The sequence below is a fragment of the Anopheles merus genome, chromosome X (genome assembly GCF_017562075.2).
Source record: "Anopheles merus strain MAF chromosome X, AmerM5.1, whole genome shotgun sequence".
NCBI classification, from domain to species: Eukaryota; Metazoa; Arthropoda; class Insecta; order Diptera; family Culicidae; genus Anopheles; species Anopheles merus.
The window spans coordinates 25,838,689-25,857,009 of NC_054081.1; the positions used below are offsets into that span (position 1 = coordinate 25,838,689).

An 18,321-nucleotide genomic window follows, 5' to 3' on the forward strand; every position below is an offset into this window, starting at 1 on the left:
TGGAATCGTGGAAGCCGCTGAATCGTAAAAGGTTTGAAAATCCCCGAACTGCAGCAGGCATATTTCTGATGCGCCTGTGATTATTTACGAACTAATCAAGTGTTTCAAAAAGATATCCGATGCTTCTTCATTCTAATTACGACAAAACCCCTGATACTTACAGTGTAGTTCTAGCCAGCGCAACATCGAAAGTGAACGATTCAATCCCCGTAAAATATATTTCAACAATAACAATGGAAATTCGAATGATCTGTTATTGGTTGCTCGATATACGCTCAACATTCATTTGACAAAGTTGAATAGCAATTTTACGGATTGGAAATGAAGCTTACTTTGTTGAGCTTGCTAGAGAGGCACTGTATTAGTTGCTGCAGCAATAAGGAGAAACTATGAATTGAGATGATTTCACATTAATTTTAATTTTTTTATGCTTCAGATTGGGCAATATTTTTTACATCTAACAAAAAATGTATGATAACCCAAGCGAAACCTTGTATATCAGATAGTATCGAATAAAAAAACTTACAGTGTATGCTCAACGAAATCCGCTTTGATACTGAAGGAGGTACTCCATTGGATGCGATGCATAAATAAGAACCCATCTCGCTTCGTGAAATTTTTGTCAGTTTCAGAACTTCCCCGCGGTATGATGGTACTGAAAATTGCAAAAAGATGTTAAAGATATATGATTAGTTTTCCTAAATAAATTTTTTCAATTATTTTATTTTGATGCAAAACACAAATTTTTATCATATATCAAAAATAATCTTAAATTTAGTGAAAAATGTACGCAACATAGAACCTTTTGACTATCCACTTAGCAGAAAATCACAGTTTACTCAAATTTTTCCCCCTATTCCAACCTTTAGATCGTTCGAACGTCAATCTCACAGCCTCAATGCTTTCCCACACCCGAACGCTACCATCTTAGTGGTTTTTGTTGATATTTTACGCTGTTTATCAGGTATGTGCTTACACTTTACCAACCCTCCATACCCGATCGCTACTTTTGTTGCGATGATGATAGAATTATCGTTCAGAGCGTGATATTCACACTAGAATTCCACTATCTAATGATTCTGCCTCATACTCAGACATCACCATCTCCTGACAGTTAACAATTCTTGACATTTCCTTCTGACCAAGCCATACTATAAAAACACTGAAGTTGTGTAGAGTCTTTTCCCTAGTTACACGAATTAGAGTTTCATAATTGTTCTTTAAATAGTTCTTTAAAAATAAATTGCCGTTTGATACAAGCTTAACTTAAGCCGTTTAATACAAGCAAACAAGTCAGGAATACATTTTTAGCACGAATTGTACTGTAAAATTTGAGATACCTAATTTTATTAGGAACGAATGATTCGCATATCTCAGCAAAAGACTGTAATTTCACTCACCTTGACTTTTATTCCGGTACACGTTGGCGATTTGCCGGAATGAAACCTCCGAACTAAAAATTTTTATTTTTGTTATTTATATCCAATATTTATGGATCATCAAGATTCTATCCATTTTTTTTTAAATTTTGTAATGAATAATTTATAAGCTCAACATAATCAAAGTATAAAATCGTACAAAATATACAAATTCAATGGTTAACTAAACCACATAGTTCGTAAGCTATTCAATCAGCTAAAGTAGATGTGTCAAACTGTTGGCTCGAGGGACAAATGTGGCCCAAGAAGTCTTTCGATGTGGCCTGCGTTTAAGTAAAAGTTTATTTTGTATTTACGCATCTACAATACATGTCAGGCTATTCAGGACACCTGAACCTTGAAGAGATTTTCAACTTCGCAAAATCCTCCATTAACCTTCATTTCTATAACCACCTACCCGGATATGTTTAGCTTATTCTTTTTATGATAACTTTTTATTGGATTATCGAATCGATCCAAAAAATTAGAATGCCTAGAGAAACATGTTTTAAAAAAGTGGTAAAAAATTCAGAATTTTTTAATTTTTTTAAATGTGCTTTAAAAAATAAAATCAACTTTTACCCCTTACTTCTATAACCACCTACCCGGATAGGTAATACATACAATAAAGGATTTTGGTTTCGATTAGTCGCTAATTTTGTAATGATATGTATAGCAATACATGTAGTTATATTTATAAAATCCATTCCAAAAGTTTTCTAGCTCTTAATATTCTTCTAAAGCCACATAGATTGAAATGATTGCCCCGACAGTCGGGAAGACATGGCGGTGTATTAGTGTCAGTTCATCTAATTGGTATGCAATCAATTTATGTAACTAAAATCCATACTTCATAAATTTATAACATAAAAAGAAGTATTGTTATTATAGCTGCATAGAATAAGTAAAATACGAGATTTTTTAACCAATAAAAATACGAATTCCCTTCTAAAATGTATTACCTACCCGGGTAGGTGGTCATGAAGATGAGGGTATATTTTTGGTCATAGAAACGAAGGTTAATTGTTGGACCATTCACCGTGATACAGGGTTTCCCACGATTTATTGGTCGGTTCCCATCAATTTTTGGTGGGTTCCCATATTTTGTTGATGCGTTCCCACGATTTTTTGGTCGTTTCCCAGAATTTTTTGGTCCAATTGTATTGATATCCAATCGGAAAATACCAATAAATTATGGGAACGAACCAAAAATCTATGGGATACGACCAAAAAATCGTGCGAACGCACCAAAAAATCATGGGAACTGACCAATAAATCGTGGGAAACCCTGTAAAATTTTATCGGTGCGTTCTTCTATATCCTCTCTACGGATGTGTGTACAAAAAAGATAAGAATTAGAAAAAATTTCGAATTTTAGACCTAAAATAAAAAACGTGCAATTTGGTGAAATTGAATAATAGAACTAAATGAAAAAATATGTATTTTGCAGAAACCGAACGTTGAATTCTAGACAAATGGCTATTGTTTAGTAAAACGGTTTCAAATATAATGAAAATTCATCTCATAATGATCCCCTTTCAATAAAACATTGTTTTGTTTGAATTAATAAATTTGTTAGAATGATTTTGAAGTTAAAAAACATTACTTACAGGGTTTTCTTAGTCAGGTTCGAATATAAACATTGTTATTTACCGCGTTCAGCATTTCAGTCCACATCCATCTGATAATTCATTTCCATCATAATAATTTTAAATCTTGAGCATGATTCTCGACACTACATGCCTTTGAGTTTGACAATCCTAGACTTTCTGGATTGAGGTTTTCCAAGGATTATGTAGGAGCCAGGTCAAGTAATCTAGAACGATTTGAAAAGTAGCCAAAAGATCGTCACAGGTACTTTGACATATAAGAGCCCTTTTCGATTCAAATTTCAATTGTGATAAAAATGATAAATCAGTCATCACAAGAAAATTGTAAATTGGTTATTGAATGTTTCATCAAATATATTTATGCCTCTTTTAATAATTATGTTTTTAGGGTTTGATGAGTTTTCCAGGGCTTTGTCAAAAGGTATCCAAGATGGCCAAACCGATTTAGGCTAATATTTGATCTCGTTCTTGCACAGCCGTTGAGTTTGACAGTCCTTTATTATGGGTTAAAGTCATGTGTTTAAACTAGATAATACATATTCAGCATAGAAAATACACAGTATTACAGCAGCAAATACAGCAAATCCATTCAGAAGCAAATACACAATTTACAGCTGTTGAAAAACATCTTGAAGTTGTTGATAAATTGTGCACATTTGAATAATGTGCACATTTGAAAGTGACTTGAAAAACTCTGTATTACTTTAATTTTACAGGGTTTTCAAGTGAGTTTTTAGTGTCAACGTTGTTACTCACCGCGTGCAAGATGTTAATCCACATCAATCCTATATCTTATTTTCATTATCATAATTTTTAATCATCATAATTTTAACCTCATCAATATTTTCAACACAATTCAAGCAGGATTGTTTGCAATACGGCAAAGCCGTCCCTCCTGAATAAAAAAAAGCTAGATTAAGTTTGACAGCTTTTATGAAGTGTTGAAAATCATGTGCGAAAATAGAAATTTCACTATGAAGCAATTACACTAATTGATAGCAGTTAAAAAACATGTTGGAAGCTGTGAATAATTATGTTTACATTCAAAAGTAACTTGAAAACACCTGTAAGCAATCAACCAGGGAACTAGGTGGCCAAAAGAGAAATTTCTGTAAAAGGTTTCGAAAAATAAACAAAATTTATCTACCTATTCCCGTTGGTTGAACGATTTGTAAAATAAAAATCTTTAACTTTTTTTACATATTAGTCAACACGACATCACAGCACCGAAAGCTAAACACCAGCACCGAAACAATGCAACACCATTCATAGAGTAATATACTATGAGCAACATAGTAATCATCGGAACCAGCACCACGCACCAACATCGTATCAACATCTGGCCAAATCAAACATCTAATAAATAACCGTAGCATAAACATAATAACCATAGCATAAACAATGAAAAGTAGGGAACCGAATATATATAACATGAAATCAGGAAAGGTTAGGCAGTTCTACTCAACATCTTGAACTCAGAATATGTGCGCGACAAATTGGATAAATAAAATTATTTTTTTATTACAATTCCAACGCATGTGTTCTTAACTGGCGCCCGAATAGGGACCCGATATTGTGAAGTTTTTATAAAATTGTTTTGTGTAGTGACTACGTAAGAGTAATGTTGCAACAGGACAGTTTGTTAAAAACGAGTGTTACCTATCGCCCCGCAAACAAGTGACATTTTTCAGTGGCAGCAGTTCGTGTGATACCGCAGTATCAACAAGTGGTTAAAAGCTCATCTTGTTGAAAAAAGGAGCCATTATCTACGAATCGAGAAGTACCGCAACATTATCGGGTCAACGCCACGACTGAATGACTTCCACCGTAAGAGGACAGGAGCAGCAGTCGTCATAAGAATTTCAGAAACATCGCCGTAAGAGGATGGATACTGATTTTCTTCGCAGAGAATTCCAGACCATCACCGTTAGAGGCACGAGGCGGAATTTTCATAATCACTTTGAGGTATCCCCTAAAATGAAACTTATGTAAGTAAAAGTGAAATAAGCGTGAGTACATAAAAATCAAAAGTAAAGTGAATCGAAAATATAAAGTGAAAATAGTAAGAGTTTCCAAATTGATTTTCAAAGACTTATATAAAAAACATAAAATTAATAAATAATTCTATCTATATCAATGAATAATAATCCTGGTCCAATTAATAGAATCACTAAATAATTTTTCATTCAAAATGTCTCAACAAGAAGTAGTGGATATAATTCTAAGCAGACTAGCTGCTTTAGAAGCACAACAACAATCGATACCTGGAGTAATAGATTACTCGTATCCCCCATTACATTTTACGAAAACTGACGGAAAAGCCGTAAGTCCTGAATCATTCGATAAAATACCTGATCTTGTAAAAGATTTGCCTGTTTTCTCTGGTGAACCAAGTGAATTAAATAGCTGGATTGATGATGTTGATGGTATATGTTATATCTGAGCTACACTTCTGGCAGCACTGGAGCTGTCATACGCTATTCCCCATACACACCGTGGTATGAACAACTATCTTCTATACACACACCGTGGTTTGAATAGCTAGATTCTATATACACTGCGATCGCTTCCGCTACCGTTCTACGACACTTGAAGAAGAGAAGCCGAACTACAAGCACTACAGGACTACAAATATATTTAGATAGAGATAAAACAGTTCGGTTGTACAATTTACTTAATTACGGTTCCGCCCCATCTACAACAGTATAGTAAAACTATACCAAACCAACAGTACCAATACCGTGGAACAACAAAACAGATTCCACATGGTTTGTAAATTCATTCGAAGAAAAATTAGAGGTGAGGCTAACGATTCCTTAGTGGCCTCAAATGTTGGAATAAATTGGAATTTAATCAAGAAAACCTTAATAACATATTACGGTGAGAAACGCGATCTTGAAAAACTTGACTTCCAGATAATGAACGTACAACAAAAGGGTCGGTCGTTAGAAGTGTATTATGACGAAGTCAATAGACTATTGTCATTAATAGCAAACCAAATTCATACTGATGATCAATTCTCTCATCCAGAAGCATCTAAAGCAGCGGTCGGCAAAGTCCGGCCCGCGGGCCAAATGCGGCCCGCCGCAACATTCAATCCGGCCCGCGAAAGGATTTGACTGATTTTGAAAGATGGGAAGAAACGATTCGTACACAAATTACTGGAGATATTTAAGTATGCCATATTATACTATCCTACATTTTCAACTTTAACTAAAGTACTATGGAATGACGGACTGTTCAGTATGCTCGAACTCGAGGTCTATATCCCCGAATTATTTAAGCTTACTTGCACAAATATGTTCAAGACTTTGCGGATTGCCTTTCATCAGTTATCAGGAATTTTCACCATGGTGGACAAAGACATGCATGATTTAAATTCTACCCTCGATTTTCATCAATTCCTCCTAAGTTTTCGCTACAAAATTGCTAGAGTAGAGTTTTTGCATCACGTTGGTGCAGAAAAAAATCGATGGGACACAGGTGACGGATGTTGGACCAGTTCGTAGTTCTGTTTCGCAGTTGGACCAGTTCTGTCGAAATTAACCTGAAATGATTGTATTGAGTATTCGCGTAATTGTTTGCCACTGTGAAGCCAATGCATGCGATTTCTAATTCCTGATCTGTTTATTCATGTTGCCTAGGTATTATTTTACTGTTTGGTGGGTTGCATCGATCTCCCGATCCAGCTAACGCAGTAATGTAGCCACTTGTCCCTCTATCTTCATTTCAACTTTTTTTGGAACCTCAAAAATGAACCTGGGATTTCTTTCGATGCTGTGATTGTTGCCTAATAGTGCAAGATGGACGCCATTCTTTGATCGCGCACGCTTTTGATTCACTTTTTTGGCCATCATGGTTATAGTTCGACTGATAGAGGTGTCAAATTTAGTCTGCTAACTAATGGGATACCACTACTCAAAGTGCAATTAACATTTTGTTAAAGCGGGTTAAGAAAAACCCATAAAAAATCGACAATTGTTGTCCATTTTTTTAATGCAACCATTATGTAATATTAACATTATTTAAACACCACAATAAGACTATCGCAATGAAGGTCGCATACAAAATTTTATAAAGATAAGATATATGATAAGTCTGGTTGCAATGAATTTGTTTAAAGTTTTGCATGCGACTGTCACCAACGTAATACATGGAAAACAAAGTTTGAGATCTAGTGAAATAGCAGACATGTTTCGCGCGATAATATTTGTCCTGCTATTCGTTCTGCTTAATTTCACACAAATCAGTTGTTTTATTTTTTATCTGCTTTAGGGGTATTTTGCATCGTATTTGAAAATACATAAGAACAAACAAACGTTGTTTTAACGAGAACGACGATTCTACGCTGTTCCTGTTTACGTTTACAACGATTGTCAAAGTGCTAAAGTTTTTCATAAGGAATCATTAATCAATTTATCTGACATGGTATTACTTGTCCATAAACAATTTTTATAAATACTAAATGCACATTTGCCTCGATAATTTTTCAGCCAATAACACTTTTGTATCATCCCCAGAATAGCCTTAATATTGTTTGCGGCGTGGGAGGATGGGGTCATTAAGAGTCGATATTGCTGTTGCTTTGTTGTGTAATGAATTATCACACTATTGCCCTTCTTTTCGCGATCCTCAAATGATTAAAGGCCATGCTTCGATGAAACAATTATGGGAAAAGAGCAATAATTTGTTTCTAAAATTTTATAATGTAATAATTAACCGGTTGAGCCGGTCTCATGGTACAGTCGTCAACTCGTACGACTTAACAACATGCCCGTCATGGGTTCAAGCTCCAAATAGACTGTGCCGCCATACGTAGGACTGACTATCCTGCTATGGGGGGAAATAAATAAGTCACTGAAAGCCAACCCCACAAGTGGGTTGGCAGGCCTTGACCGGCATCGGTTGTTGAGCCAAAGAAGAAGAAGAATAATTAAAGCACAATAATAGAAAAACCACATTCTTCTGGCCCGCGGCTTTAGATCATTTATTAAATTTGGCCCTTTGCCTCAAAAGTTTGCCGACCGCTGATCTAAAGCTCTGATTGAAACTTACAATAGGAAAGCCATTGATTCCTTCATTAGAGGACTTGATGGAGATGTGTACAAATTCATAAGAAATTATGAACCCACATCATTGGCCGCTGCTTACAGTTATTGTATTTCATTCCAAAACATCGAGTGTCGGAAAATGCTTACCACACTAAAATCATACATACCACCTTCCGCACCCAGGAATCTTATCCCAATAGTACCAAGAATACCAAAAAAACCAAATATGTACAGACCACCAACCACTCCAAACCACCCCAATTCACCAATTTATTACAGACCTCCTACCTATCTAACTCCGCAAAATAGACCAAATCAAAACTTTTACAACCCACATTTACGCATTAGACCACCTGTAATTCCACAGAGAAATCCGTTTAAACCACCAGTCGCACAAAACCCGCCACAACCAGAACCCATGGATGTTGATAGTTCCATCCATTCTAAACAGGTAAATTACGGTAAACGTATTAATTTATCAGGAACATATAAACCACTATTAAAAATAACAAGACCATTTAATATAGAAACAAACACAGGAAACGAGCAAGTAGAATATGAAGAGGAAATGGGTAAAAACATTAGAAGAATGTGACGATGATGTGCGCATCGTCATCGCATCGCATCGTGACGATGATGTGCGCATGCATTAACAGACAAGATGGATCAGAAACATCCGAAAATGGAGAAGAAGCCGAATTGAATTTTTTAGAATGAGGTCCACATTACCATATTTCCTTTACTATGGTAATGCAAAAGAACCATTACGAATCTTAGTAGACACAGGATCTAACAAAAACTATATACATCCAAAATATGCAAAAATTTCTCACGACTTAGAAAAACTATTTTTTATCTCAACTGCAGCAGGAGACGTCAAAATAACCAAATATTCACAAGCTAGATAACTTAAACCATACTCGGACAAGATGGTAATTTTTTTTCATCTTGAACAACTGAAATCGTTTGATGCTATTTTAGGTTGGGATTCTTTAAAGGAAAATGGTTCATGGATAAATACAGTACAAGACACATTTATAGTAAATGGAAAATATACTATTCCATTATTGCTATACAAGCTTCAAGAAGTTAATCAAATAAATAATCGCGATTAACATTCACAAACTCAAGAAAAAAATGATTTAAGAAATATGCTCCACGATATTCAAGATATATTTCAGCCTCCCGATAAAAAACTACCTTTTACAACAAAGGTAAATAAGGCTGAAATAAGAACTACGGATCAATCACCAGTTTACAGTAAAACATACCCATATCCACAAGCACTAAAATCGGAAGTGTATTCCCAGATAAACAATCTTTTAAACGATGGAATTATACGACCATCTCGATCTCCATACAATTCACCTGTATGGATTGTCCCTTAAAAACTTGATACTTCTAACAAAAAAAAATAAAATAAAAAAAATAGACTTGTCATAGATTACAGAAAATTAAACTCATTAACCATAAGTGATAGGTACTCTATTCCAGATACTGCGTCCGTTTTGGCCAATTTAGGTTCAAATAAATATTTTACTACATTAGACTTAGCTTCAGAATTTCATCAAATTCCTATGCATGAAAAAGACATAGAAAAAACTGCGTTTTCAATTAACAATGGCAAATACGAATTTGTACGTATGCCTTTTGGTTTAAAAAATGCACCATCGATTTTTCAAAGAGTAATGGATGACACATTACGTGAACATATTGGAAGAATTTGCTATGTTTACATAGATGACATAGTAGTTTTTGGAAAAACTGTTGAAGAACATTTAAAAATTTAAAAACTGTGTTAGAAACACTTAGAGAAGCTAATTGTAAGATACAACCAGATAAATCAGAATTTCTTAAATCAGAAGTTGAATTTCTTGGCTTCATTATTTCTGCAGAAGGTCTTAAACCAAACCTTAAACATGAAAAAAGTAAAATGCATCCTGAAATATCCCGAACCAAAGACATTGAAAGATTTAAGAGCATTTCTAGGACTCTCCGGATATTATAGACGTTTCGTAAAGAATTACGCAGAACTTGCGAAACCCTTTACGAAACTTTTAAGAGGAGAGGATGGCCATCGCCAAATTCCCAAAAACCAGTCAAAAAAGTTCACCATAACTTTAGATGAATCAGCGAAAAAATCATTCCAATACCTTAAAGAAGGTCTATGTTCAAATGATGTTTTAGCTTTTCCGGATTTTTAAAAACCCTTCATTCTTACTACAGATGCATCAAATATAGCATTGGGAGCAGTACTTTCGCAACAAACCTCAGATGGAGAGAGACCAATTACATTTATTTCGAGAACTCTTTCCAGAACGGAAGAAAATTACGCGACTAACGAAAAAGAAATGCTAGCAGTAGTATGGGCATTATAAACTCTAAGAAATTTTATCTACGGAGCAAAACTTAAAATTTTTACCGATCACCTCCCACTAACATTTGAACTTTCCCCAAAAAATAATAATGCATGACTTAAAAGATGGAAATCATTTTTAGAAGAACATGATTAGGAATTATGTTATAAACCAGGTAAAGCAAACATTGTTGCAGATGCTTTATCACGTGTTCAAATCAACTCCTTAATACCCACTCAACACTCAGCAGAAGATGATGATAACGATTATATTCTTTCAACAGAGGCACCCATTAATGTTTTCCGAAATCAACTTATATTCCGATTAACCCCTAATTCCTCCTATGAACTAACAATACCATTTCAAGGGTATAAAAGACACACTTTCTGTGAATCTGAATTTTCAAGTGACTTCATTAAACAAACTTTTAAAAAATTCCTCAATCCTAAAGTACGTAATGGTATATATTGCGATCATTCCATAATGGGAAACATTCAAGAAATTTTCAAATCAATGTATAAATCAAAAATAATAAAAATTCGTTATTCTCAATTGATAGTAGAAGATTTGCAAACAGAAGAACAACAATTAGAAAAAATTAAAGAAATACATAATTTTGCACATAGAAATGTAAAAGAAAATTCTATACAATTCATAAAGAAATATTATTTACCTGGAATGCGTAAATCCATTCAAAACTTCATTCAAAATTGTGAAATTTGCAAACTAGAAAAATATGACAGAAAACTACAGAAGTTCATTCCAATTAAAACCCCAATACCTACCTACCCAGGAGAAATAGTTCACATAGATTTTTTGCCTATAATGCAAATAATCTTTTTAATACATTCTTGGACAAATTTTCTAAATATTTAGAAATTCTAAATTCTAAGTATATTCTAAATATTTGAAATCAGACCTATAAAATCAAAATCAATAGCCGATATTAAAGATGTCTTGTTACAGCTTTTATATGACTGGAATCTTCCAGCAGAAATAGTAATTGATAATGATTCTTCTTTTATATGAAATGTTGTAGAACAATCAATATTGAATTTAGGCGTGAAAATATTTAAAATTCCGGTGAATAGGTCAGAAACAAATGGTCAAGTAGAAAGATGTCATTCAACTATACGAGAAATAGCCAGATGCACTAAATCTCTTGATGCAGATATGAGTATCACTTGCCTTGTACCACAAGCCACTTACAAATACAACAACTCTATACTATACATTTCATTAAAGATACACCGAGAAACATTTATATTGGAGAGTTTTCAAATGACCATTCATTTGCAGAAAGATCAAAAATACGTGAAGAAAAAGATAGGAAAATCGCTCAACTTTTCAAAGAAAAAGAAGAGAAAATAGTCGATCAGGAATATCAGACTTATGAACCAGGAAGCATTGCATATGAAAAAAATAAAACAAATAACAATAGAAAGAGTAGATACTATCCCATAAAAATTAAAGAAAATCATTCAACTTATATAATCGATTCTAATAATAGAAAGGTACACAAAGTTAACCTTAGGAAAACCAACTAACAAAAAAATTTACTAGCATTTAACATTTTTTTCTCTTTTCAGACTCGCCATTTGCGTGTCATTTACAATTGTTTATGCTAACATAGGAATACATGATATAACTAACAACCCCTTAGCAGTAATTCCATTAGGTCAAGCACGAGTCAAGACAGGAAAACAAGAATCATACACCCAATCAAGATTGATCATTTAGAACAAATTCTCATAAACAATGATGCAGAATTAAAACACCATGTGAACGATAATCCTCTTTACAATATTATAAAATTAAAGGTTAATAAATTGCATGAAACATTTAACAAGATTAGGCCACACACGAACAGAGAACGACGATGGGATACTATTGGCACCATATGGAAGTGGATCGCAGGAACACCTGATGCTGAAGATTTACGTGTTATAAACTCCACTATTAACTCTTTGATTGAACAAAATAATCAACAAGTACTGATTAACGACGAAATTGATAAACGCTTGTATGATATAACCAGAATTGCAAACAGCGTACTCCAACTGGAAGAAGAAAGATTTCATCAAAGATCGAATGAAATCATCCAACTAATTATCATCTCAAATCTCGATACTCTGCAAAACTATTTAGAAACACTGGAAGATGCTATTTTACTAGCAAAACATGGAATACCCAGCAGCAAACTATTATCTCTTGACGACCTGAACCAAATGGTTATGTTTTTAGCTGACCACAACATACATGTATCATCAACCGAAGAAATTTATTTATTTATTTATTTATTTGAATCAAAGTTATCAGGCAGTATGCCTAAATAACTTAATGCTTACAGAGTACTAGTTTAAAGTATGGCCCTAGAACTAACTTGAATATGCTGACGCAGCTGACTAACGGATTGATTGAAATCTGCTGATAACCCTAACCTATTATACACATCAATCATTTTGAGCAGTGGATCATTGGCACCAAAACCAGTCGATCTAAAAGGGCTTCTTAGTAGCTCTCTACTTCTAAGACCTCTAGAGGGAGTAGAAAAGCAAATAAAATTTAAAATGTCAGGTGCATCAAAATCTCCAATTAATAATTTATGCATAAAAGTTATTTGAGCCGTAGTTCTTCTATGCTGTAATGCAGGTATGTCAAACTGGCGGCCCGCGTCAATGCTTAATGCGGCCCGCGAGAATATTTTTAGAATAGCTAAAATCACTATAAATAAAAAAAATGTTATTACTATTTATGTAATGTAAGTGTATTACATTTTCCAGAGAAGAACAATCATTTCAATGGTATATTTTTCAAATCTAACATGAATGTACCCATAACATCTCATAAACTTGTAGCATACCTGCTAAACAAAACTTATTGTAAACCACACTATCAACTATAGACTCATTGTAACACACTTCGGAAAGCCAAATCACACTATTGCAACACATTCATTATATTACATCAGCAAATCAATACACACCATAGCAACATACCCAGACCATACAGTCCATAGAACAAACCATCGAGACACATTTATCGAAAACAACCGAAACGGGCAACATACGCAATTCAAGCGTTACTGCAGCAAAGTGGACAAACAGAGAACGCATAGCAACTTATTGCTAAAAGCGCAGTGTAGGCAAAGATCGACGAACGCACCCGTTCTTTAGCTAGAACAGTTTATAATTTCCAGAACCTTCGTAAAAACAATAAAAACGCAGCATAGGCACATAATGATAGACACCTCACTCCAATATAATGTATAAATTGCACCTCATATCAATAACCGTTAATTAGGTCAAAAACACATTCCAAAACCAAATGTACGAAACTTATTGAGTATAAATAAAACCAATTCCGACCGTGGCAAGTCAGATTCGTTCGGACTGCCAAGATAGGACGTTACGCTTCCTAATACTTCGCCTTCCAACTTATTTCAAGAGTTTAGTTATGTCCCCCTACCCAAGGTAAGGCTTCTAAACTCCAACGTTTCCAGTAAGGGAAACCTCCTAAAGGTTTCTATGATCGCCTGGACGATCAAGTGCTGGAAAATCCGTTCGATCGATGTATTATTCCACCTCGACTCATGTCAGTAAAAACTGACCTACCGCGACGTTGTTCGATGTACAGTATGTACCGTATGTCCGCTCATCACACTACATGGCGACCGTAACTAACTTCCGAACTTACTACAAACTTATTCTACACAATCGTACAGAACAATTGAGACCCCTAAGGAACATTGAATTGAATGCAAACTCAGTCGTATTATGTTTCGATTAAATTCTGAATATTAACATAATTTTGTGCACACTCGATTGCACATTCTATATGGAAAAAAAGATTTGCGTCAACCTTCTACAAACGAAAAAAGAATGAAAATAACTTGATACACACACTTGGAAACTTCGCAACAACTAGTAATGGATTGGCAGAATCACACCCACGGCTCAAACTTATTTTCGATCTTAGCTAAAGCGACTCCGAATCCGGCCAGGTCAAACCAACAGTTTCGTTGGATGCCGTCCGAAGCTTATAGAGCCGTTTAAAGCCATTCGGAACCGTTGGAGTCATCGGTTGTCGCACGGAACGGCTAATCTGCAGTGAGAAATGGATCCGGTCGGTCCCACCGAAGTCGACCATCTCAATGCCCCCGAGGATTCAGTGCCGAGTAAAGGATTCATTTGGCTCCGAATTTCTCCGAACGGATTTGCCTTAGAATGTTACATCTTTGATGTTCGATTGAAGCCACTTCTGTTTTTTCATAACCATACCACCATAATTGTTAATAAAAATGATTGTAGCCAAGTTGGAATTTTGTGTACCCCACATTCTGCAAGAAGAATTAATGTACTTTCCAACCTCCCCAAAAATCAAAATCAAAATGATATGATTTCGGTTAAGCCTAAATTGAGGATTAAAATAATCGAAATGCCAAAGTCCTGCGATATATAGCTTATTAATAGATTAGCTCACATAGTCCATACCTCAATTCGCGAATCATCTCCCTTCAAGTGTCAAAACAAGATTTGCCGATCTTTATGGGATCACACACCACGAATCTTCGTCAGATAAAATGATCGTAATTTAACAAAATTAGTCGTAAAATATGGGTTCTCGTAATAATATATGAATATACCACCATATACCCCTTGGAACTTGGAAAATGGCGAAAAATAATGTTTAAACACGTTTTATTACAATTTTCCTCTTAATCTGTCAAACAATTTCAGGCAAATATTTTTGTAATTCATCCAGCGGTGGTTAGCTCGGATGGCTTGAAAAAGATTCGCAATAGGCTAGTAGACTTCCCCTACCTCAGTGAAAAAGTGTGGTTGAGCGATATTTTCTAACAGAACTGCCGTGTTAGAACGCGACAAATGAAAAATGTCTTTTTTTAAAAATGAGGATAAAAGAAATTGCATGTGACTTTAAAATTATATTAAACATTTTTTTATATAAGAGCACAATGAAAAATAACAATGCCAATTTTTAAATAAAAAACGATTCCAGATTTGAAGCGAGGGGTACAAAAAGTCAATTAGTCTAACAATCATGATTTTAAACAGTATTTTATATAAATATTGAGGCATATTTTTTATTCTCAACTTTGCGGCCCCCGAATCACTGAAAAACTGTGCTTGCGGCTCTCTGAAGAAATGAGTTTGACACAGCTGCTGTAAAGTCTCTAAGCCAAATAGTAAACATCGAACATTATACGAAGGACGTGGAATTTGGTTTGACCAGGGAAGACGATGAAACATAACACGTGTTATTTTTTTCTGAATTTTTTTCAATTTTATCTATGTATGTGATTTGATGGGGACACCAAACTACACTGGCAAATTCCAGGATGGGACGGACTAAGGAACAGTATAATGTTTTTAAACTGAAAGGATTTTTAAAGTCGACCGAGACACGTAAGACAAATCCAAACAGTTTAAGAGCTTTAGTGACGATAGTTTTATAATGGCTGGATAAACTAAGCTTACTGTCTAAAATAACTCCTAAGTCCCGAACCTGAGAAAAACGTGGAACGCTGTCTTCATTGGTTTTGTAGTTATAAATAATAGGATTTTTTTTTCTTTGAGAATGTTATACAACTACATTTGCTAAAATTAAGTAACATTTCATTATTTAAATACCATGCAGAAAAATAGTTTAACGAGTCTTGTAACATTTCACAGTCGTCAGAATATTTAACAGGTAGGAACATTTTTAGATCGTCAGGATATAATAACAATTTAACATGAGGAATAGCAAACACGACATCGTTAATAAGTATAGTAAAGGTCCTAATATACTCCCTTGAGGAACACCAGATAAATTATGGAATGTGGCAGATAAACTAGTTCCTATCTTAACGTTAATGCAACGATCAGTTAAATAACTTCTTAACCACTCAACAACATTTGTGTGAACACCATACTTTAATAATTTAGATAGCAATAGAAAGTGGTTGACCTTGTCAAAAGCAGCGCAGAAGTCAGTATAAATGACGTCAACCTGTAAGCCCTTGTCAATATAGGAGTGGCAAAAGTTAAGAAAGTATATTAGATTGGTCTCAATCGATCGTTTCGGCATAAAACCATGTTGAACATTAGAAATTAATGGTGAAAAGGCTTGGAGCATATGACGAGACATTATCTTTTCAAACAGTTTACTGCACGCACATAACATTGAAATTCCTCTATAATTGCACACATTAGTTTTGTCAGATTTTTTATAAACAGGAAACATCCACGATGATTTCCAAAGACGCGGGAAGCATTTCGATTGCAAGGATTTGTTGAATAGTTTGGTCAGTATGGGAATGAGAGCAGCCATAGTGTCCAATGTTAATGAGTTAGCTGCTCTCAGTTAATGTTTATGAGTTAATGAGAATTGCGCTGGGAATATTGTCAGGCTCAGGTGCGTAGGAAAGCTTCAACAACGAAATAGCAGATTCCACCTCATCGTCGTTGATTAGTGATGTGCATAAATAAACCTCAGCATTTATGAAGGATAAAGCCGATGTTGAGTTAGACGGTACCGAGGAATTGTTGGTGTACACAGAAGATAAATATGAGGCAAATGCATTGCAAAACTCTTCATCTCCGGTAATGGTGTTTCCCTCAAACTGCATCGAGGAAGGAAGTCGTCCACAGGATTCCTTATCTTTAGCAAATTTCCAGAAAGATGTGGGATGTCGTTTGATATTGATTTCAATTTTCCTGACGTAGTTGGCGTAGGCGGTTCGGTTCAGCTGCTTATATATTTTTGAGGCGCGAGCAAAATTTATTTGATTAGTCCTGTTTTTTAGTTGATGCAGTTTTTTAAGGGCCCGTGATCTTCGACGTTTGGCCAAACGTAGTGCAGAATTGGTCCATGGTGGATGAGCACGAACATTAAACCGTGGGATGAATTGTTCAAACAGTTCATTCATTTGAGAAGAAAATTCAGCCACACTGTCATTGATGTCGTCATAATCTGAAATGTTGATAAGATCCACAGCTCAGGTAAAAATGAACAAAACACATATCATATATATGTTGATATACCCATTTGAATCCAAACATACTTTTGAATACAAATATATTGATTCAATTATAAAAAATGATAAAAGAATTCTCTTGCATCACAACTATATACTGAAGAACAACACTCATGTATTTGAATCGTCACAGCCCTGCGAACAAATAGATAATGGTAATTATCTTTGTGACAGCATACACAAAGAACCATCAAGTAAGTGTATTCAAAAACTAGTACATGGATATCATTCCGATTGTACACATGAAAAAGTATATTCCGATGGAATAATGAAACGTATTCATGATGCCGTTATACTCATTAACAATGCCACAGTCAGAATTTCATCGAGTTGCAACAATGACACACAATTTCTCACAGGCTCATATATAATACATTTTGAAAAATGCAACATCTACATCATCGGAGAAGAATTTCCAAACCTGGAAATAACAATACCAAACATAGCATTTCAACCAACACTGGGGTTAATAGCAACCGAAACCGACGTCATCGACATACCACCATCAAAATATCTAAACAATCTAACCATTGAGCATAGAGAAATATTGAAAAAAAAAATCAAACTAGAGAACAAATCTTTGTCATGGAAAGTTAATTTGTTTGGATCAATGAGTGGTTCAATTGTATTCATTGTGTTTATCGTAATAGCCGTATTGATAAATATTTACAGATATCAAAGCCTGAGGTTCATATTACCATCTGCATCAAGGGAAACAACATAAAGTAAACGAGAGCATCTAGAAACTTCGAGGACAAAGTCATTTAAGAGGAGAGGAGTTAACACGACTTCACAGCACCGAAAGCTAAACACCAGCACCGAAACAATGCCATTAATAGAGAAATA

At 34.7% G+C, this 18,321-nt stretch overlaps 1 protein-coding gene across 2 annotated transcripts in view; it reads right to left on the reverse strand.

Annotated features, from left to right (window-relative positions):
• The window catches only part of LOC121593904 (lachesin), a 226,892-nt gene that overhangs the window by 15,424 nt on the left and 193,147 nt on the right, over nt 1-18,321 (reverse strand). For both annotated transcript variants that reach the window (XM_041916677.1, XM_041916668.1), the window contains exon 6: nt 527-655. In XM_041916677.1, coding sequence (XP_041772611.1) covers nt 527-655 — 129 coding nt within the window. The remainder of the gene's footprint in view (nt 1-526; nt 656-18,321) is intronic.